General features: G+C 45.5%; 1 protein-coding gene across 3 annotated transcripts in view; it reads right to left on the reverse strand.

Moving 5' to 3' along the window:
- PPP2R5E (protein phosphatase 2 regulatory subunit B'epsilon) overlaps nt 1–24,729 on the reverse strand; it is a 114,514-nt gene that overhangs the window by 31,655 nt on the left and 58,130 nt on the right. For all 3 annotated transcript variants that reach the window (XM_069733851.1, XM_069733835.1, XM_069733843.1), the window contains exons 3-7: nt 13,894–14,090; nt 9,025–9,126; nt 6,090–6,182; nt 2,530–2,660; nt 2,390–2,449 (exon numbers count right to left, since the gene is read on the reverse strand). In XM_069733851.1, the coding sequence (XP_069589952.1) occupies nt 2,390–2,449; nt 2,530–2,660; nt 6,090–6,182; nt 9,025–9,126; nt 13,894–14,090 (583 nt within the window). The remainder of the gene's footprint in view (nt 1–2,389; nt 2,450–2,529; nt 2,661–6,089; nt 6,183–9,024; nt 9,127–13,893; nt 14,091–24,729) is intronic.

Genomic DNA, 24,729 nt, shown 5'->3' on the forward strand with positions numbered 1-24,729 from the left:
ACATACATACAGCTCTGCTACATGCACATTTATATACACACACACAGAGTTCTGCTACATGCACATTTATAGACATGTGTGATTGGGAAGGACACGGTGTCTGAGTTCTCCATAGGACGCGGTGTCTGAGTTCTCCATAACAGGAAGCTGTATTCGGACTATAAGAAGAGCACACATTTTAGCAAGAGCTTTTCTTACTAAAAAGTGCATCTTTAAGTCTCAAAAATACAGAAAGTACCTTACAGCAATAGTGGAGTTCCTGCATTTATTAATGGCTGTGTGTGACGCATCGCGTGTGTATATACCTTTGAATTTTGGCTATGTGGCATATTTTTGCATCTGTACATTTTAATATTAACCCCTTCAAGACGCAGCCCATTTTCGTTTTTCGCTCCCCTCCTTCCCAGAGCCATAACCTTTTTATTTCTCGTCAATATGGCCATGTGAAAGCTTGTTTTTTGCGGGACAAGTTGTACTTTTTAATGACACCATTGGTTTTACCATGTCTTGTACAAGAAAACGAGAAAAAAATTCCAAGTGCGGTGAAATTGCAAAAAAAAAGTGCAATCCCACACTTGTTTTTTGTTTGGCTTTTTTTGCTAAATTCACTAAATGCTAAAACTGACCTGCCATTATGATTCTCCAGGTCATTACGAGCTCATAGACACCAAACATGTCTAGGTTATTTTTTATCTAAGTGGTGAAAAAAATACCAAACTTTGCTAAAAAAAAAAATATATATATATTTTTTTTTAAATTGCGCAATATTCCAATACCCATAGCGTTTCCATTTTTGGGGATCTCGGGTCGGGTGAGGGCTTATTTTTTGCGTGCCGAGCTTCCATTTTTAATGATACAACTTTTGTGCAATGTCGCGGCGACCAAAAAAAACGTAATTCTGGTGTTTTTATTTTTTTTTTTCTCGCTACACCGTTTTGCGATCAGGTTAATCCTTTTTTTACTGATAGATCGGGCGATTCTGAACGTGGCGATACTAAATATGTGTAGGTTTGATTTTCTTTTTATTGTTTTATTTTGAATGGGGTGAAAGGGGGTTATTTAAACTTTTATATTTTTTCATATTTTTTTAAAACTTTTTTTTTTTCTTATTACTTTTGCCATGCTTCAATAGTCTCCATGGGAGGCTAGAAGCTGGCATAGCCTGATCGGCTCTGCTACATGGGAGTGATGCTTAGATCACCTCTATGTAGCAGAATTACTGCATTGCTATGAGCGCCGACCACAGGGTGGCGCTCATAGCAATCCGGCATCAACAACCACAGAGGTCTCAAGGAGACCTCTGGTTGTTATAACGACGCATCGCTGACCCCCGATCATGTGACGGGGGCCGGCGATGCACACATTTCCGACCCGATGGCCGGAAGCGGTCGGTAAATGCCGCTGTCAGACTTTGACAGCGGCATTTATCTAGTTAATAGCAGCGGGTGGATCGCGATTCCACCTGCCGCTATTGCGCACATATGTCAGCTGTTCAAAACACCTAACATGTCGCGACATTGATGTGGGCTCACCACCGGAGCTCGCATCAAAGGGGGAGACACAACATGCGCCGTACTAGTACGGCGCATGTCGTGAGGGGGTTAAAGATGTATGAGCCCTATGTTTGTTTTTGTTATAATGTGTTTATGGGTCCTCCCACGCTCCACCAGACACATGATAAAGATTTGCCATGTTCATTTGTGGACTTTGGATCCTTATGTTTTTTTTCTTGTTTCAGGGAGACAGGCAGTCTGAGTCTTGCAGCTCTCTCTCTCTCATAGAGAACACAGAGGAGCTCCGCAGAGAGCACTTCTGTGTATGGGAGAGCTGGGAGAGACAGCTGGAGGCCGAACCATCATGGGGCCCTGTAGTTTCCAAACAGCTTTTAAGCAAACGCTGGGACGGAGAAGCTGATCCTTTATCGAGTGAGATCGCTCTCGCCTGTCAGTGTTTGAGCACAATGTTTTCCAGCTTTGGACCAGCACCAGTGACAATAGCCTGATGCCAACGGATTTGTCCTGGGAGTACATATTAGTTTGCTTACAATCAATGTCTCAATACTCTGTACGGATGTGCACATACATAGCAGCTCAGGCAGATTTCTTGATTGATTTTTAATAGCTGCAGAACTTGGGATTGAAATTAACAAGTTGCTTCCACATCGGGAGGCGGACGGCGTGGACTGCGTTGCTTTGACGGGCACCTTGCAGCCGGCTGCTATCCCATTCTGACGAGTAAGACTGGTACACAATACCTGGCGGCTGAGCATATATCCCAGCCATCATCAGCGACGCTTACCACCCGATGGAGAGTGGTGCCCGGAGAGACCCTTCAGGAGGCACGATTATCATACGGAAACGAATGAGTAAAAGCTGAGGTGTCCTCTTACCTTCCTAATATTTCCAGCAGTTCTGCTACTCCATTAAAGTGTTCTGTTTCATAAACAAATCTGAAATTAAACGTGAAAACGTTACAAGACGACACATGGTGTACACTGCCCCTGTGATGCACACGTTCCTGTATACTTACCGTAGAAAAATATTGTTAATCTGTTTTCGAATAAACGCTCTAAGGCCGAGAAATTTGCCATAAATTCTGTGTAAGACTGTTTTTAGGTAGTCCCGTTCACGAGGGTCTTCACTGTCAAACAGCTCTAAAAGCTGAAAGAAAAAAAAAAAACCTGCAACTAATGGTTCTGTTAACCAATTTCTATAAGGACTGGCTCATAGATCGACATACAGAAAAGTTGCAGCGTAAACTGGGACAGTGATATTATTGGTCACGTCCATACTGGTCCCAGGTCAGCACGCCTGTGCATACATGGGTCATCTCCGGTCCAAAACAAGCTGTTTATTGGGCTGGAAGATATATCTAACTGCGAGGCTTTGTCTAAACTGGGGGCTCAAACCTGCGCGCAATACAACAGGAGACGCACAATAAGCCCGAGGCTTAAATAAGGCTCAGATGTAAGAATTCATGGAACGTCCAAAATCAAATGCAGATAAAAAGTGCCTGACACGACGCAAAGGTATCCAAAATATGTCAAGAACCTGATGGCACCAGCTTGAAGGACTTCAGGCTCCGTCAAAAGGGAGAAACAACACTACACTCACCTCTGTCTGGTCAAACTATAAAGAATACCTACTTAGGCATTTAAATATCCAGCAGATCTGTGGGGGTATCCAGGTGCGGAGACCCTCTGCAGATCGCTTAAAAAACTGCTCCGAGACACATAGCTCTGTCTCCTGAGAAGTCAGTGGGGTGTCAGGATCTGCATTCTCCTAAATCTGCAGGGGACTAAAAAGTAGAGGAAAAAAAAGTTTCAAAAGGTTACTATTCAAAAAGGGCTTGGCCACCTTATATACGATCATGACCATTACGAATGTGCAAAATAATAAGGGAGTGCACTAGGAAATGTGGACACTAGGTGGCAGAAGAGCTCACATTACTACAGAACTCCCTGAGAAGTTCCTCGAAGGAGCGGATATACGCCATTAATCCCAGCGGGGTTTCCATGCTCACATTGCAGGGGCGTGTGTTCTCCATGCTACACATAGGATCAATGTATATACAATGTTCAGGCCCTAGAAATGCATGTATGCTCTTCTGCCCTTATTATATCCCAGAGCTGATTCATTAATTTTACGGTATAATGTACTGAAAAATTGAATAACACATTCCCAAGCGCGGTAAAACTGTAAAACAAAAATGCAAGTACGGCGTTGATTTTGGGGTTGGTTTATATGGTGCTGATCGTGCAGAGCAAGTAACCCAGTGACAATCCTGCAGGTCAGAACGAGGACAGATACCAAACGTGCACGGCAAGCTGACATTTTCACTGATGTCATTCTGGAGTACACACTAGGCTTAGGCCGGTTTCACATTAGCGTTTTGAGGAGCTGTGGACTTCCTCCGTGAAGCCCGGCCCTCGGCCGCACCTCTGCCGCTAGCTCCGCCTACTTCTGCATGCGGCCTGCGTACCTATCTTTAACATTAGGTACGCAGGTCGTGCGGCTGTATGCGGATGCTTCCGCATGCGTCGTTTTGACGATGCGGCGACCAGCGTAGGAAGAAGCTTGTAGCAATTTTTTTTTCTCCGCATCGTCAAAACGACGCATGCGGAAGCATCCGCATACAGCCGCACGACCTGCGTACCTAATGTTAAAGATAGGTACGCAGGCCGAAAGCAGAAGTAGGCGGAGCTAGCGGCCTAGGGCCGGGCTTCACAGAGGAAGTCCGCAGCTCCTCAAAACGCTAGTGCGAAACTAGCCTTAAATAACATTTTTATTACATTTTTGGGGTGATGTGCAATGACCCCAAAAAATGGCAATTCTGGATATATATTTTATCGCTCTACAGCTTTTAATGCTCAGGATAAATTTTATATTTTTACAGATCAGACTTTTAAAGATGTGTGGGTACCAAACATGTGGCTTTCATTGGAGGGATTGTCCAGGCTTGCGAATCCGCAGTATGCAAGCTGTCAGGGTTCCCTAGTGTAGGATGCGGGCGGTCATGTGGGATTTGCATAGATGCAGTCACATGTTGATCAGACTTGTGTAGAGAGAGACCAGACACGTCTAGTCGGAAGGTGGCTGGAAGTGTGCAAATCGCTTTCTTGCGTTCACATGACCACCCGCTCCCACTGCTGGCGAATCCTGATAATTCACAAGTCTGCAGTCACATTGAGTGACAAACACGTTAACAGGATTGAAGGGGCTGTCCAGGCTTGTGGATAAAGTCTGCTAACAAGAGAAAAAGCTGATTCAAGAGGGAAAAAAAACAACTAGCTTCAATCCTGACGATTATCTGATTACTTCTTTTCATATACTGTATGTTTCAAAGGGAAAAAAAAACTCCAAGTAAATGTGGCGCTACGCACCTACGGATTTTTTGAATGCATCCACTTCAAGTGAAAAATGTTAATAAAAATTCATTTATTTTCTCAAAAAAAAAAAAAAAAAAAAATATATTCGTAAAATATATTTAAAAAACAGTACAACGCGTTTCGGCTGCTATTTTTACAGTGCAGCCTTCATCAGGTAGCAAAAAAAACAAACAAATAGAACAAACATACAATAAGGACTATAAAATATACTGTAGGTAAAATCTCTGGTTCCTATGTCGCGCAGACCTCGTCGATTGCAATGGGATCACATGCCTTAAATGTGGCCGTCGGGTGGGGGCAGGAAGAACGTCAGCGGGCTGCACGTCGCGAGGACTACAGCAATAAACAGAGCAGATACCTGCTGTATAGCACAGCTAGAGTCTGGTGGATATAAAACATGTTGAGATTCATCCACCCAGTATAAGAAAGGGGTTAAAAGCCATGGGAATGATCAGTTTACTGCGACCGCCTCCATTACTTGTGGTCCCAGGCTGCAGCGGTGAGCACCCATACATCAGCAACTATGGCAGGTCCTCTTGTGGACCATAAATCCTCAATATCCCTCAAACGCACTGATAAAATAAAATGACAGGAACTCAAAAAATGGAGCTCGCGGCCCTCTGAGCTTTATAAATACATATGCAGGGTTATTTTTGGGCCGTTTGACTGAAATGTTTGCACAATTTCCATGCTTATTATATCTGGCGAAGTAAGAGTGGAGAGAAGAGTGAGCGACACTGACTTTGGGAGGCTCGACAAAATTCCTAAAATATTTGTCACTTAGCAACAAACGTCTTCCGCTGGGTTTTCAATCAACTCAACTGGCTTGGGAAGAGAAAGCTCGGTATGCCCCAATGAGTATGGTGGGATCACCATCTACAAGCTGACTCGCAGCACCGGCCAGGAGGCTCATAACGTACAGAAGGAAGAGGATCGCTGGCATTTAGGGTTGTGAAATAAGATATCAGAGCATCCTATCAATTGCTTTGACCTTTGCGCCAATATCAATGAGGGGCTCAGATAAATTCTAAAATCCCTTTAAATAAACCCACCTACCCCAATCGGTGGGGATGGACACTACATTTGTTACTGGTGGTAAGAAACCATCGGATTACTTGAAGCCTCTGTCACAAAAGCAAATGATGTAATGAAAATTACCTTACATAAAAACAGATAAAATCAGGGAACAAGACGCACTTACCTGTAATACAAATTTTTGATCTATGTACTTTTTGGCAATACTGGGCTGAAATTCTTGGCTTTCCAAAAATCGTATGAAAAATTCATATACAAGCTGGAAGAAAGCAGATAAGAAACACGTAAGTCGGGGGATCGCTCAGCGGGCAAGATGTCGTCAGGACTCAGGAGCAGGTCCCATGTCGGACAGGTGCCGGTCCTACCAGATATGGGATGGATCGCCTGTTTACAGTAATGCTGAGTAATTACTCATTAACACACAATATAAAAAGACTTTCCCCAAAACATGTTAGGATAAGCCATAAAAGACTTCTTGGCTTTATGACGTAACCTAAAAGAGAGAAAACCCTTTAAATTGTGGATTAGTTGGGCCATTTCTTATATAAATATATCACGTTAAAGGGGTAGTCTGATTAACAGCAAACATCATTTGCAGGACTCTGCTCCATCGGTCCTATAGGTGATCTGTGACTGCTGGACGTGTGACCTGTGAATCTCCTACCTCCCGGACCCCCAGAGCCTCTTGATTATCCAGGGTTGGCGTGATGTCATCATTGTGGCCTGACACACACGACATCACACCAAACCAGCCTATCAAACTAGGAGCTGGAATTACCGGGCCATAGGAGATTACTCAGTTCTCGCCTCCAGCAATCACAGATTACTGACCTAGCCAATGCAAAACGGTTGTCCCATCTCTATAGATCACCTACCTGCAATTGCTGGAGCGGTAGTGAGAATGGAGCGGTAGTGAGCATGTGCGATCTCCACCCCTAAACAGAGTGTAATGTGAATATAAAAATGGCTATTTTGAGTCCATTTTGAAATATACTGAACGCATTCAGACCATTACAGAGCAGGATTTCTTGTAATACATTTACAGACAGACAATGCTCGTTGTGACACAATCTTGAGAGCTGTTTATTTATTGTCTGAAGACCTTTGAGTTTACAAACAGTTTTAAGTTTGTTTGTTATTGTAAAACAGTAAAGGTACCGTCACACTGAACGATATCGCTAGCGAACCGTGACGTTGCAGCGTCCTGGCTAGCGATATCGTTCAGTTTGACACGCAGCAGCGATCAGGATCCTGCTGTGATGTCGTTGGTCGCTGCAGAAAGTCCAGAACTTTATTTCGTCGCTGGACTATCTGCAGACATCGCTGAATCGCCGTGTGTGACACCGATTCAGCGATGTCTTCACTGGTAACCAGGGTAAACATCGGGCCGCGCTTAGTAACCCGATGTTTACCCTGGTTACCATCGTAAAAGTAAAAAAAACAAAACAAACACTACATACTTACCTTCGCTGTCTGTCCTCCGGCGCTGTGCTTCTCTGCACTGGCTGTGGGCGCCGGCCAGCCGGAAAGCACAGCGGTGACATCACCACTCTGCTTTCCGGCCGCTGTGCTCACAGTCAGTGCAGGAAAGCACAGCGCCGGGGACAGACAGCGGAAGGTAAGTATGAAGTGTTTGTTTTTATTACTTTTACGCTGGTAACCAGGGTAAACATCGGGTTACTAAGCGCGGCCCTGTGCTTAGTAACCCGATGTTTACCCTGGTTACCGGCATCGTTGGTCGCTGGAGAGCTGTCTGTGTGACAGCTCTCCAGCGACCAAACTGCGACGCTGCAGCGATCGACATCGTTGTCGGTATCGCTGCAGCGTCGCTAAGTGTGACGGTACCTTAAGGTTTATTTAACCTCTGTCTGAGGTGGGTTTATCTAACCCTTGTGGGCTTTTATGTATCTATGGGTTTATGGCCCATTGTCTGATGTATGACTGATATCTTGGTCTCATCCTATCTTGAAAGCTGGCCACTTGAAGGGCAGGGTGAAACCAAATGAAACATGGTGCAAATCACTATATAAGGCCAGAGAAACATGACTAAGACAGAAGCATAAACTGGTGTCCCTGTACTTACATGTGTACAGTGTTTGATACCTGCATAAGTGGGGACGCCCGTGCAGTGTTGTGAAATTCCAGGGGTTCTCTGTCTTGGTGTTGCTTCTCTGATTTTCCAGACAGATGATGTTTAAAAGCTCCTTGGTGACAGATGTGAGTATATGTACTTAATCATTATATGTATTTAATCCTTATACTGTATGTACTTTGTATCTTAAAATATACAAAGGTTTACGCAATCATACTATGCAATCATATTATTCCTTTTATTTTGTTCTTTGAATTAAAATTGCGTTATATCGCAAGTAGTAGCCTTCTTTAAAGCCGTATCTGAACCTTAGTGTTAAAAACTTGGCAATACACAGAGCCATAATCACACATGCTCACCAACCCTTCAGTCACACATGGAACCTTGAGACCTCGGTTCTTCTGATCATCGGTCAGACCCCCCCCCCAGAATTCATACAATGATAAACTATCCATGAAGTTTATGGGACATCCCCTTTTTAAGCGCAGCTCCAGCACCATATAACAGGTGTAACTCTGCATATGGGTCCTTATAGTGGGCACGAGCAATATATTGGGGTACAGGAAATATTACCTTTGTGCCCACAGGGGCACCATGGGGTGGAGCTATAACAAATGACTAAAAATATATATAAAATATTTGTGTATTCTCTCGGAATCCTGACTCTGCTGCTGACCCAACTTCTCAAAACCTATTAAAAAACTAATTTTCATAGTCGTGGTCCTTCATTAAATGGCCGAGAATCTCCGTACATGGAGCCACGAGGAGGGACATCGCTCTGCCACTCTGATGTGAGCGGATTTCATTTGTCATGTCTGCGTCTTGTGTCTGAGACTTCGAATGTTTAGATTTAAGACAGAGGCTGTACAAGGAGCTTTTTTTCGCAACTGGGAGTGGAGGAGCCTCTTCTATTTTTACACTTGGGCACTAGGAGCTGACAATCCGCCCTATTTCCCTGGCTGTATAGTTACATGCAGGGTCTATGGGCAGCTTAGGCGGGAGGACGTACCTGTAAGTGTGGCCACGATGCTTCGAGGGTGGGTTCATCTTCTTCAGGATCAAACTCGTTGCTGTCGCTCGGAGGGAGGGTCCTAAATATATTGCACGATACCTAAAAACATGGACATATGAGAACAATGTCACTTTACAGAAACAAGTCTCTACAGCAGGACAGTGTGGGAAAAAGAAATCCTGGCATAATAGTAAACTGACCACTAGGTGGCACTGTTCTGTCTGGAAGCACAAGGGGTACAAACTTTTTTTAAGCCCCAGTTCCATAGAGGTTATGGGCGAAAAAAAGATCTGAATCCCAGAAAGATCAGTTCATGTTAATTCACCAAGACCCCCGTGAAGTGCAGGAAGGCAGGCCAGGAAGTATAGGAAGACAAGCATCAAAAGAGGTCACAGCGACCGGGATTCTGGACAGAATATTGGACGCTGTCGGTCTGGAATATTTCACTAGTACAGCAGGGCTTAATTCCTCTCAATTAATTGCCAACATGTTCTGATATTTTTAGGCCTCCTTTTCCCCACATTAATATTTTTTTAAAAAGCTGAATTGCAAGTAATTTGACTCATTACTGTAAAGTCGGAATAAATACTTTAGTGTTAACAGTTAAAGGGGATCTGTCAGTAGGATCAGCCATCCTAAGCCGTCTATATGGACATACAGGTCATAGGAAGAGGAGCATAATGATACCTTGATATCTTCGATCCATGTTTTATTCCAAAGAAATCCGGATTTTTCTTATATGTAAATGAGCTGTTAAGATCTATGGGCGGAAGATAGATCTCCATGAGAATCTGCCTCCAGAGCTTATTAAAAATGATAAGGGGCATTACCAGTGTGAGACATGTAATGACTGACAGTCTGCTCTCACAATCACACACAGCTCTGCAGTGAGATCAGAGCCGACCGGGCACGGCAGAGCCGACCGGGCACGGCAGAGCCGACCGGGCACGGCAGAGCCGTTGCATTTGTCCTCTCAAAGTGCTTCAGCCTCCATCTCACAGGTAGTCAGTATGGGGGAGGAACAGTTCAGCAGAAATTAAAACACTAAGAAGACAACTGAAAATGTGCTGGTTATGCTTGTAGTGAGACAAGGTTCACCTCTGCTGTACTGTGTTGGTTATAATCAGGCACAGCTCTGCAGCAGAGCCGACTGCACTATGAGAGGATAACTGATGCTGCAAATGCGTTTGTAATGAGACGAAGTTCAGCTCTGTAGCATTTGGCTAGTACTGTGATTATGAGAGCAGACTGTCAGTCATTACATGTCTCACACTGTTAAGGCCTCCATTCATATAACATAAGCTCTGGAGGCAGATTCTCATGGAGATCGATGTCCGGCCCATAGATCTTAAAGGGAATCTGTCACCTCAAAATTCGTATATGAGCTAAGGCCACCGGCATCAGGGGCTTATCTACATCATTCTGTAATGCTGTAGATAAGCCCCCGATGTAACCTGAAAGGTAAGAAAAACTTGTTAGATTATATTCACCCAGGGGCGGTCCCTCTGCGGTCTGGGTCCGATGGGTGTTGCGGTGCGGGTCCAGGGCCTCCCATCTTCATAAGATGACGTCCTCTTCCTGCTGCGGCTCCGGCACAGGTGTTATTTGTCGGTCCTGTTGAGGGCAGAGCAAAGTACTGCAGTGCGCAGGTGCTGGGCCTCTTTGACCTTTCCCGGCTCCTGCGCACTGCAGTACTTTGCTCTGCCCTCAACAAGAAGAGGACGTCATCATATGAAGGTAGGAGGCACCGGACACGGATCGCGACGCCTATCGGCCCCAGACCGCAGCGGGACCTCCCCTGGATGAGTATAATATAACCTGTTTTTCTTACCTTTCAGGTAACATCGGGGGCTTAGCTCATATACGATTTTTGGGGTGACAGATTCCCTTTAACCGCTCATTTACATAGATGGAAAATTTGGAAATCTCTGGAATAAGACATCAGATCGCAGATATCAAGGTATCATTTTATTTAGCTCCTTATGACCTACAGGCCCAAATAGACGGCTTACTACGGCTGATCCTACTGACATTCCTTTTAAGGGACTGTCACCAGGTTTTTGCTACCCCATTTGATTCAGCAAAAGATAGGGACAGAAACCCAGGTTACAGCGATGTGTCACATACTAGTGTCACATACTAGGACGCTTGCTGCAGTTTCGATTAAAAACTGTCTTCTCTGCTGCAGATCTAGCAGAGCTCTGACTGCTGAGCTGTTTATAACCCCGTCCACACCACTGATTGTATACAGTCTGCATAGGCAGAAAGCTGCCAATCAGTGGTGGGGGTGTTGCTCGACTACCTGTCTGTAGGTACTAGTCATCTTATGTTAATCTCTTTATTTAAAAAAAAAAAAAAGTCTCAACCTCTACATGATGCTGCTTTCAGATTACATAAAAACCTGCTCACAGAATCCCTATAATTGTGACGACTAGGTGTGAGAAGGAAGCTGCCAGCTTCTATATTAGGCTCACTCCTTACTGTGCAAAAGATGACAAAGTCCATATTGTTCCAGGGTTAATAATTACACTGTACAAGACGAGGCTCAGTGCACGGACATGGGATAATTAATAAAATGATCTAACCAAAATCAACTATGAGTGTTCCTGATCATTCACAAATCATCCATGTAATAGGCAGATCGTTCACAGGCTGATCACCTCCTTTGAGGAAACCTAAAAATCAGGGTTGTTAGCAGCAGCGCTTAGTGCAAACGAGGATGTGGTGCCCACAAGATATAAACTGTGCTGCAGATTTTTGTTCCTTGCTACACTAAGGAAATGCACTTAAGGCAGATGATATCACTTCAGCTACTCAGGACTTTCCAGAAGATGTGCCATAGAAGTCTGGAGAGGTGGGTTTTAACCCTGGGCTCCCCCATCTGCGGGGAGAATTGGAGTCCCTGACCTTTTTTCAGGAAATCCAGCAGACCGACGAGTATAGAAGATTGGGGGGCAGCTGAGGAGTTATGGAGATTGCCAGTCCCTCCTGCTCTCCCAGTCTTGGATATCAAGCTCACATATCTGATAGAGATGCAGCAGTGATCGACCGCAGTTCTTTGGAGCATGTTGGGAGTTGTAGTAGCCAACGGTATAATGAGCAGTAAAAGTGGCGGCATTACACAGCTCAGTGTGTCCATCCTCTTCCTCGCACTATACATGGACAGTGCGCCAAGCAGCTACTCAATATCAATCGTAGTCCAGTGCTAGCAAGCTGCACCGCGGTATTTATCCATGCAACGCATTTATTTTGTTACGCTTCTTGCTTACTATGTGGATTGCAGTATTTGGTAACATGCTCCCCTTCATCGATCCTGTACGTGCTGTGGCGGCCGTGCTACTTGCAGTGTTAAACAATCTGATTCTGTGAATGAGGCTCATATTTACCAGAGCAAAACCCGTTGCTTCGCCCTCCCATCCCCACGCGTCACACAGAACTGGTCTGCTGGGTGCCACTGGTTATTCCTTTAAACTCCTGATGAGTTTTCATCCTGTCCTTTGAAGGAGGAAGCGGCATGTTTATAATTAAATCCTGACTTCCCTTGTATGTGAGGGATGGTTTCCAGCAGCGCCGGTGATCGAGACCACCGCACGGAAGTCACGCTGGGCCGCAACCACCGTACGGAAACCACGCCGGGCCGCAACCGCCGCACGGAAGCCACGCCGGGCAGCAACCGCCGCACGGAAGCCACGCCAGGCTGCAACCGCCGCACGGAAGCCACGCCAGGCTGCAACCGCCGCACGGAAGCCACGCCAGGCTGCAACCGCCGCACGGAAGCCACGCCAGGCTGCAACCGCCGCACGGAAGCCACGCCAGGCCGCAACCGCCACATGGAAGCCACGCTGGGACGCAATCGGGACACCCAGATAGTGTAGGAAGATTTACAAGTAATATTCTCTGGGGAAAAAAATAAAAATAAAAATTGGCTCTCACCCAGAAATCTGTAGTGCCACCCTGTGAGTCACTTCATGCCCATTATAAGGGTTCTATGACCTTTGAGCTGCTATAAAATAATAAATGAAGGTGTAATCACTCCCTGCTGCTCCTGGGGATCCATGCAGGCCATTCTGGTGGCCCAGAGGTGATGACCGTGTCATCCAGGTGTCACAGGACTGCCGAGGACTGTGACTGGTTGCAGCAGACAGGTGAACTACACAATGTGCCAATAGAAAACCATCCAATGACGCACTGTTCGACACAAGATCGCTGCAGCCAATTGCAGGTAGATGTCACGGGACTTTTGAAGACTGCTTAGCTGCAGCGGTCAGGCGAATGAAACAGTTTCAGAGATCCAACAACAGGCTGTTCTAGACACCTGACCGCTGCAGCCGATCACAGGTTACAGTAGCCCTGAGGCACATGCACATCAGAGTCATCAATTTTGGAACCAGCACCTACCACAAGAGAAGTCCGGACCCCTGAGAGTGAATGAAGTAGAATATGTCTCCTTTTTTTCTTTTCTTTTTTTATTTGAATGGCACTTGCAGAAAAACAAGTGCTTGTTGCAGGAAGAACACATAATAAATGGAACAGACTTACATTTCTGCAACAACTCTGTCTCGTGTTAACCCACTGTTAGATTGTAAGCTCTTCTGCATTGCAGACATGTGCAGGAGCTGCCTGCTATTACACGCACTATCTGGTTACATTAAAAAGGATAAGAATAGAGAAAGCTGGTTTATTTGCAAAGCGGACCATGGGTTCACATGGAAAACTGCTCAGGTTCTCAAGCACATTGGCTACAATTACTCTTTGTGATATCCGGCTATGTGCGTCTGTCGGAGCCTAGTGAATGTCTCATCATCCATGATCCCTTTATAGTGGGGGGGGGGGCATCCTATGGGCAGGGGTGGTCTCAGGACTTACCATTCTTACTACTTCAGGGTAGGTCTGTTCTGTGAGGCAGCCTCTGCTTATCGTGATGTAGTCCACCAGCTCGTTCAGCGTAGACCGTTTGTATTCCTTCATTTTCAGATCAGACAGTGTATCCATAAAATCAAAGATCACACAGCACTGCTGAAGCTTCTTCAGGAACAGGTCCGGCTGCTCTGTGGTTGTGACGTCTGAAAGACAAAACCCCGCCATCAGATGTGAACGTAGCACGGCAGATTTACTTACATAAAGATATAAGGGGCAGAATTTATGATTGTCAGACTAGGGAAAAAAAATTAATCACAGATCAGTCCAAAAACACAGGACAAAACAGCAGCATCATCTTGTCTGGTAATAGATGGACCCCATGATGGAGAACCAATGGCCTCTCATAGTAAAAGGGGCTGCTGACGTCCACCACAAGACTGATACTGCACTGCTCCAATACCAGAAGTGAAGAGCCTAGGTAACTCTTTGCATCTTTTTCTCTACGCAGTTCCTCTGTTAAACCTCCTGGAAAGTGCATGTGTAAATAATAGAATCAGACGTTACCTCTGCTTTACCCATCATGGGGCTTCTTCCTGCACCCTCTGAAGCAATCAGCAACCCAAATACATTGCCTTATGTAAAAGATTATCCTTAAAACCTAAGTTCTTCCCCCATCTATAGGATATCACTGATTTTGCAAAGAAAGGGCCCAAGCTGAACATCCACAAGCAGTTTATATTAAAAGTAGAAATAGGATATTTTAAAGTACCGTAATTTCCATTGTTTTAGCATAGAAAAAAACCCTCCATTTTGTGTTCACTTCCAGAAGCTGCTGTTGGGAGTTCTGAACATAATGAGTCTCCTTCCCCATCTGGCAGTCCATTCTTACTATCCCTGTAAGAGCAGCATTCCCGGCCATCATACCATGTCCTAAAGAGTTTTACGATCCCTTTCTGAAAAGCAGGACAGAAAGCTGCATCTATTGCCTGCTCCGCAGGGCACAGAGGACTAATGTGCAGAGACAGGAGAGTGACTGAGCATGCGTGACCACCAGATCTGAGCCGACTAGGTGGACGTGCACATTGCTATGAACTCTGGACACTAGGGGGCGCACTACGCTGTAAGTAAATGTTAGAAGACTAGAAGTCATCACTGGATCGTTTGGAAAGTATCTTCTATATAATGAGCATATTTAATGGTGGGAAAGCCCTTTAAGCCTAATATCTATACCGTGCGGTAAGAAGCCAGGCCACTCTATGAGCGCTGTTGTACCATGTAGTATAAATCATTTATTAGCCGCCCTCCACAGGGCAGCGTTAGGTGATCAGTTATACTGGTGAGGCCGATGCACACAGGCGGATCTGGTTACTGGGCCTTGTTAATAAATAACCTAGTCATCGCTCCCACAATACGGACATATTGCTGTGACGAATAATTACTTAGCAACTCAGAGTCTATCAATACTGCTTGACGGTGAAATAGAGAGCATTTAACATGTCAGTTGTAGGCAGGAGAGCCGTAGAGGAATCATTAAACCCGCTACTATTAGGGAGGCGCTACATGGGGCGAGGTAAAAAGATATGTAGGAATCAATGACTAGACCACGTGGCTCGCCATCCACCTGTGACGCTGCCCTCATGTGGGACACTGGCCAACTCTTTATCATGAGTTTAGGGAATTTATAGCAAAGGTATCCACAAGGCTGACTGCAGAATACACCAGTCTATGTGATACAACATGGTGCGTGCCTTTAACATGGCGATATCTGCTGTACAGTGCATGCTGCCAACCAAAGCCCGGGGCACTGGTATATATGGCCAGATGCTAAATTATGGGGGCAGACAAGAGATAAAAATGAAAATAATGAAAACTAAGTCTTTATTTGCTTTTTTTTTATCTTGTGGTATTCGTTGACATCTTTAGCTCCAAATTCATCAAAATGGCGCACGCGGGTCACGAATTTTTTTTTCACAAAGTCATAAAGGCTCTACTTCAATATTTCATTTTTTTAGAGCAAAAAGTCATTCTTGTAAAAGGTCACAAAAAAAGTCAGATTTACATAAAGTCACTGAAAGAAAAAAAAAAAAAAGAATTAAAAATAAACAAGAAATAAAATGCACTTTCAGAGTCAGCTGGAAACCCCAAACCCTCCCACAATGACGAACATATAACAGGTGAACTCAAACTAAACGTAGAAGTACGGTAATAATAAAAATAAAAATACATTTTATCTTTATATAGCGCCAAAATATTCCGCAGCTCTTTACATAACAGAGGAGACTTGTACAAACAATAGACATTACAGCATAACAAACACAGATCAAAACAGATACCAAGAGGAATGAGGGCCCTGCTCACAAGCTTACAATCTAAGTAAAATAAAATTTTAATGAAAAAACGGCAAAAACTACACAAAGTTAAGGCGCAATGCAGTAATGAATCAGGCTCCGTGTGTCCATCTTTGCTTTGGACGGGGCACGTCCATGCCGCGGCCGAGAGCATGGCACCATATATTATATATGTACTGTATAAGAAACTAAACACCTATGCGGGCAGTCAGTATAGGCATCAAGCAAAAAGGCCGTCATCAACCCGCCAGGGCAGTCTTAGTAGTCAAATAAAAAAAACAACGTATCACAAATGTTGGTGGTTATATAATAATCAGATATTAAACCTACAGGCATCTACATACAGTGCGGACTCAGCCATGTGCCAAAGACTCGATCCTGGACTCATACGCCCTCTGCCTGCAGTCTGACTTCCATCTGTCCCCCATATCACAAGTACAATAAGAAGCAGTAAAGGGAGAGGTGGGAAGGAGTATGATGGCGGGAACAGACTACACAAGTTTACTCGTAGTCTGTCACCATGGAGACGCATAGAGCTGTACATGCAAAATGGGAAGAATTGGTATGAAGACTATCTGCAGAGGGGATTCATATTTAGTGCAGATGCATTACAGCAAAGACAAACAAATCGCTTGAACAAGGTACTGGGAGTGATGATGGTGATCGGCCACATCAGATCCACAGATCGTATATACACAATTACCCGTGTCCGAATCACGAAACGAGAACACATACGAGACAGATACGGCGTTCAGATCATCTTTCTTCTACCAATGTACACGGCTCTGTACTAACGATTACAACCTGCACTTTTGAAAGAAAAAAAAAAACTTTCAAAATGGAAGCGTGACGCTGCGACAGCAAACATCATGGGCAGGTACGAGCTCTGTTGTCCAGAACAGAAAGCACCAAGCCCAAAATATGCAAATGTGGACTATAAAAAGGACGACCTCTGCCCCCTCTGGTGAGATGGAGATGAATGGGAAGAGTCACTGCCAAAAGGGAGCACGGAGGATTGTGCACACTCAATTTCAATATGTCCAATCCTTTGTTCCCACACATAAGCCACCACCAGAGATGTCTGCCGCCAGCAGCTTACGCCTCTCTGTCCAGTAGAAACACCAAGTCGGCCAAGCATACAGATTTAAGGTGGGATTGAAGGTTTGGTTACCAGTTGTACACAGATGTATAAATGCCTTTATATCCTGCAAATATCCGACTACAAAACCTCTTGCTTTGGCCTGGCAGGATCAGCCACCTGGAAAGCGCTGTGTGCACGTCTATGGGAGGTCATGGTAACGCTGCAGACTCCGTGCCCCAATACAGCTACCACGTAACAAGTGCTCCCATCATGACAGCGCAGCTCTAAAAATCATAGCTAAAAATAAGACACATTCTCAGCATAACCATCATCGTTGTACTTTCCTTCCCACCAGGAATTTACACTACTCGCCACGTCTAACCTGCAAAGGGAAAATAATCTACAGAAGCCCACGAGCAACAGCTCTGTGACCAAGTCCCTGCGGCTTCAGGAGGATGCACGGTCCCTGCGTGGTCCTCGTTCTGAGGCTCCTCCTGTCCGACAACCACCACCATCTCTCATCACACATTGTGATTTCCTGCACTGGAACTAAAGAGCTGAGGCTAACCCATAAAAACACCCCAAAGTGTTATCCCTCCTACACAGAACACTGTGCTTCTGCTCCAGAGTCCAGTGGTGGCGGCTTCACACTACTCCATCCGTCGCTCGGCATGGTGCTTGGCGATGTACGGCTGCATCAGACTGTTCAGTAATGAAGTTCCCTGCGGGGGGCGCAGCTTTTGAGCCGATGTTGTACCAGAGGAGGTCTGGACTCTGCACTTATGGAGTTAGCAGAGTGTTGGTGACTTTTCTGCTCTATGCTCCTCAATATTTGGCCCCCCGTTCTGTAATGGGGTCTCCACTTCGTGGCAAAGTAGCTATAGTTCATTCCATTTCTCAATAATATCACTCACAGGTAATGGGGAAGATTTTAGGAGGAAGAAATGTCATGAACGGACTTGTTACCCCGGTGGATCCTATTACTGGACTGCGCTGGTGTCAGTGAGATCTGCACCACCAGCCGTTCCGTCACGTCGGTAAAGGGGGCCAGATGTTATACACCCCATTGGGGCAAGGGAGCCAGATGTTATACACAAGGTGGCAATGGGGCGGGATGTTCTACACCGGGATGGGGCAATTGGGCTGAAAGAAAATCTGAGTACAATGAGTATGCCATATCCCAGTACTTTCCTCCGTATTACATATACACACACATAGTGTAGGTGGAAACAGTAAAGAACAATATATGAAGGTTATCACAAAACAACCCTACAGGTTTATAATTGAAAAATAGTAGAACAATCAGTGACAGAGGCAAAAATAACTGCCACCCGCCGCACAACATAAGCGCCAGACATAACACCGAGTACACAAAGACCCGAAATGTATGAAAACACGGAAAATCTGCGGTATGAGCCTATTACCTGCAGGTGTTTATGGGAATGAATGGAGGAGCCGGCTGTCATGCTCAATAACTGCAAGGACGCTATGTGGATTTCCCTCCGCTCTGACACAAATAAAGGAGGCCGGGTAGGTGGAAGCATCGATCCTTAGTAACCACTAACAAAGCAAACTGGTGGGAGAGCGCCACAAACACCACGTTATCTCCGCTCATGGGAAGCTTCTGAGCAATGCAAGCTGAACGGATACTATTAGTCCGAGCCAGTAATATGGGTCATACTGGAGGTCATCATACAGGGGTCCTGCTCCTGCTCTACCCTCTGTACTGCCAAGTGCTGGAAACCAAAGTCTGGGGGCCGCCGGAGCTTCTGCACTGTTTGGTATGTCACAACATTTGCTGTCACTTCCCCTTCACACTACTGTCCCCCCTCATCCTTACTACACAATAAAAAGGTCATATTTCCCCTTTAAGAACCAACTTTGGCATTGCTTCCATTAGAAAAAACCATGCAGTGATCTTACAGCATCGACCTGATGAGCTTTGGTTCCTCTACTAGAGGCCGGTCGCTCCGGCAAGTAGGATTACGCAGGTAGTAATTGTTCACAACAGTTCCCCAACCCAGGAGGGACGAAAACCCAACCATCTGCATCGATGAGACCATGTTCATGTCAGGGATGTAGATGTCCAATTCCTGCTCTTACTCTATTTCCATGCCCCCTAAGCATTCCAAATTTTTTTTTTTTTTTTTTAAACCCGCCATATGCCGTACCATTTAGTGCAAGTTTATGGCTTGTAAGTGAGGGGGCGTGGTTCACAGGGTGTGTTTAGGGCTGTGCTACATAATTACCTTAGTAACCACACACCCTTGAAAAATCATAATTTGCACAAAACGGTTCATATCTTTGGAATTGTAAGGCAAATTTGAATTAACAAAATAAAAGGCTCAATACTAAGGGCAACAGTTAGGTAATTAAAACACCATGGCTATATACCGAGCTCTGCACCACCCGACACGGCAATATACCGAGCTCCATACCGCCTGATATGGCTATATACTGAGTTCCATACTGCCCGATATGGCTATATAACGCTCAGTACCGCCCAATAATCCTATATACCGCCCAATACAGCTCAGCACCGCCCGATATGACTATACACACTGCTCAGCAGGGCCCAATACGGCTATATACCACTCAGTAGGCCCGATACGGCTATATACCACTCAGTATGGCCCGATACGGCTATATACCACTCAGTATGGCCTGATATGGCTATATACACTGCTCAGTCCTGCCCGATACGGCTATATACACCGCTCAGTCCCGCCCGATACGGCTATATACACCGCTCAGTCCCACCCGATATGGCTATATACAGCTCGGTACCTCCCCCTATGGCTATATACAGCTCAATACCACCAGATACGGCTATAAACAGCTCAGTATCGCCCCCTACGGCTAGACAGCTCAGTTCCGCCCCCATAGCTATATACACCTCAATACCACCTGATACGGCTATATACTGCTCAGTACCACCCCCTACGGCTATATAGATCTTAGTAACGCCCCTACGGCTGCAGAGAGCTCAGTATTGCCCCCAGCGGCTGTATACAGCTCAGTACTGCTATCTACGGCTATATAGATCTCAGTAACACCCTCTACGGCAGTATACAGCTCAGCACCGCCACTTACAGCTGTGCAGATCTCAGTAACACCCCTACAGCTGTAGTTAGCTCAGTACTGCTCTCTATGGCTGTATACAGCACCGTACCGCCACCTACGGCTGTATAGATCTCAGCAACACCCTCTACAGCTGTACTGAGCTCAGTTGTCACGCTGGATGAAGGATAAGTGCACAACAACTGGAAGAGGGAAGGGGAAGCATAAACACCAGGGAAGAGGGGTGTAGAGACCCTTAGGTAGATCTAATATCACCCTGTCTGCCCTAAAATACCCTATATAGGTTCCGCACCTATCGCAGAGCAGGAACCTAATCCCTGCCTGACCCTACCAATAGGCCCTATATAGGGAGGGGACGGGGTTGGCACTAGTCAGTCCCAACTAGAACTATAGACAGAAGGAAAACGGATGAGAGAAAACACTTAGCTTGGGAAGACCACCAAGATGTTACGCTAGAAATCCTCCAAGAGTCCTCAGGGAAGACACTAACTGACTGCTAGAACTTCCAACAAGACTGAAGCAAGTATGAGCCAACACCCGCATCATTCTCCAGCAACTGAATTTATTTAAACCTTCAGCACAGGTGTGTAATTAGCAGCAGAAGGTGGACGTAACTGTTCTGTCCTAGAGGTAGAAAAGTATCGCTCTAAAACAGTATTCCAGTACATTTAGCCTTGTCAATTTCACTATATGCAAAGAATAAAGACTCTGTAATGACACATATGTGAATCTACTATATAACTGTCTAAGGGTCACTTCTGTCTTTCTGTCCTTCTGTCATGGATATTCATTGGTCGCGGCCTCTGTCTGTCAAGGAAATCCAAGTCGCTGATTGGTCGCGGAAAAAAAGCCACGACCAATCAGCGACGGGTACAGTCCGGAAGAAAATGGCAGCTCCTTACTCCCCGCAGTCACTGCCCGGCGCCCGCAAACTCCCCTCCAGCCACCGCTAACACAGGGTTAATGCCGGCGGTAACGGACCGCGTTATGCCGCGGGTAACGCACTCCGTTACCGCCGCTATTAACCATGTGTGTCCTCAACTGTTACTATTGATGCTGCCTATGCGGCATCAATAGTAAAAAATCTAATGTTAAAAATAATAATAAAAAAAAAAAACCTGCTATATTCACCCTCCGTTGTCCGCCATCTTCCGTTCCCGGCGATACATTGCGAAATTACCCAGAAGACTTAGCGGCCTCGCGAGACCGCTAAGTCATCTGGGTAATTTCGCAATGTATCCTGGTAACGAAAGATGGTGGCAGCCGCGCGCTCATCGCCTGCGCCAGATCCGAAGGTGAGTATGTTACAACTACAAGGGGCCCTCGGCTCCGAAGGGGAGAATGTTTATTTTTTAACCTGTGACATACGTGGCTGGGCAATATACTACGTGGCTGGGCAATCTACTACGTGGCTGGGCAATATACTACGTGGCTGGGCAATATACTACATGGACATGCATATTCTAGAATACCCGATGCGTTAGAATCGGGCCACCATCTAGTTACCTTATAAAGATAGTGTTGAGCCTACAACAAGCCCTGCAATAATGAGTCAAAAATAGCCAAACCAGAGTCTTGTCCAAAATAAAACTCCATCTGCAGATGTCTGTTTGGGGTTTTCATCATGGCAGACCGAGGTAGGGTTTGGATGAGAAACTTGTGGACACTGCTAGGCCATGAAATGGCCTCTCGGAGAATGCTATGCAAATTAGTTTCCTTCCAAAAGGCAGCTGGCTCTCAAGTGCCACTCCCTGGAGGTGGATTTACCTGCAGTAAAGGCCTCTTGCCAGTATCCTACTCATCGTCTGCACCCATGAAGGGCATGGCTTGACACATAACCAGCATACATTCACCTCTAGGACTATGTGCAGAGTGATCCATGAGGATCGTGTAATGAAGACGAGTCCCACCATAAAGAGGCAGATCCGAGCACCAGACAGAGCGGCAGCAGCCGACCGCCCACCGTACTGTGCCATAAAGCTCTGCGCCATCCCAGCTACATGGAGGATTTGGTTTTGTTTTCCATGTATGTAAATCTATGTTCTAAGGTTTCATTGTCCTCATAAAACTGGGTTAGCCGGTCCACGAACAAAAAAAGGTTTTGTGCTGCTTTACACAATGTTTTGTTTGCACGGCGTTACACGTCCCCGGCCGCAGACAACAATCACTTTATATGTACTGTAGTTATTTTTAAGTGACTTTTGGAACAGGTTCTGCCTCTTCACAAGTCAAACCCCATCTGTGTGTATAGAAGCCTCCAATTACAGGGGAGATGCGGTGTAATGTATGGGATAATTAGCTGGGATGACGCTGCGTAGGATTGCTCATACATGTATACATACTGTATATTATAGTGTCCTCCTGCTGTGGTCCTGAGTGATCAGCTATGATCAGGATGTAAGGGATCCGTTTCCCTGCAGCGCCACCCCTGAGATAAAGCAGCATTGCACGGTGTCCATTCAGATCAATGGACTGTGTATGTAAAGATGGGACAGGTCCTCCAGAGCGAGAGACGCTCGTTGTAACCACTATCCCCTCTGCTCAAAAGACAGGAGCCAGAATAGAGGGAACTAATGTAGATAGTTTTTGTTATTATGCAGCATAATTTAAAGAGAATCTGTCAGATTACATAGCAAAAAAAAAAAACTGACAAAAGCATAACAAAGGGCAAGAGAGCCGTATTCCAGCCATGTGTCACTAGCTAAGCAGCTTGCTGTAGAATCAGTGTTTTATCAGCAGGAGATTACCACTAGAGGACTAGGTCTCAAGTGTAGGACAGTCCAGATAATATGTGCATCCCCACCCCCACCCCAAACAGGAACATTAGAATTGCCATTTTTCGGTCAATGTACAATGTTGAATGGTGACTATAATTTTGTATAACCAAAACATTTAAGAAATTCTGATTAGTTTGGTCACTAGAACCCCGAAGTCTACAAGCTGTATTATACTCCTGATGATGGGAGCCCACAGGAGAAAATGGTACAGGACACCAGCTACTGGTGGGGGTCTCCACACCCAGACCTCCCCACAACAGGTCAGAGGTTCACTGAAATTACCGGGTTCCTTTACCACAAAATCTCCTAATATGAAATTATTTTTTCTCTAGAGGAATTTCTTCCTAATTGATTCCCTCTGTCCAGGTCTCCTGCCCCCAGTTACGTGTACTCCTGTAACATACTGTGATCGTTTGCCAGACACTGAGGATTATCAGCTGCCGGATTAAAGGGAATTTATTCTATTCTATAAAAATTGGTACTAAAATTACACTTTATATCATGTTGTTTTTGCATGTCACCCCTTTAAACCTTTTGAATCTGCAGCGATTCTTAGTCTTGGAGTGAACAGATTAGCAATCATCGCTCTGTAAGAAATGACAGGATGTGATTGAAGAGACAGAACACAATTAATATTCAAGTCTAAGTGGAGGAGAGCTGATGCGGATCATCCGGAGCCGGAGCGAGCAGAAGGCTGATCTGCACACACACTTGGCTGTAACATGGAAGGGAGTCGACTTCCTGAGGACTGGCTGATCGGCGTGATGTCACTGTCTGACGGAGATCCATTTCCTCGGCTGTATCACTGGGGAATCCGATTACTACAGGACGTCTACTACAAAACCTGAAGTCTTTCTTATATAGCAGATCGCTAGGGTATGCCATCACTTCACACATGGCGTGGATCCGACCTCGAACATCCATAGATCCAGAGAGAAAAGGGCCACAAATGCAGGGGAACTACAGCCAATTTCATGGAAGGGGTTGTGCTCATCTTCAAAATTTGGAAAAATAAATAAATCTATCCTTCCAGGATTCATTGTATTCTATAGCAGACCATGGCTACTAACGGTGTGGCTGCCATGTGCAGATGAAATCGGACGCCTTGCCTATGGGGAATGAGGACGGGACCGTACAATCACAGAGGCCCACGATCACCGCCGGCCCGCATGCTTGTGTCCCGATTGTTGCCCCTGACATGTGGGCACCATGCATTTATCCCCTGACTGGTTATAGATCTCTAGCGCAGACCCGACATCAACAAACCCCCTGTGCGGTCTACGGGAACATGCAGAATTGATTAGACCATGCCAGCGTCAAGAATTTCCAGCTGTTCTGCAGCGCTGGCCGTGTCCGAGGCAGAAGGAGAACTAATCCCAGTGTCCGGTCACCCAGTACGCCCATTTCTGGACACAATTTTACCCTCCCAAAAATATATTTAAATTCATTTATTTTCATTTGTCACATCAGCTTCTGGGAAAGTGGCAACAAACCAAACGCTTGCCACTAGACATGTCACTGTCATCCAGCTTTCCAAGCCTCCCCGTAAGGCAGA

Source organism: Ranitomeya imitator, chromosome 1 (assembly GCF_032444005.1).
Source record: "Ranitomeya imitator isolate aRanImi1 chromosome 1, aRanImi1.pri, whole genome shotgun sequence".
Lineage (NCBI taxonomy): Eukaryota > Metazoa > Chordata > Amphibia > Anura > Dendrobatidae > Ranitomeya > Ranitomeya imitator.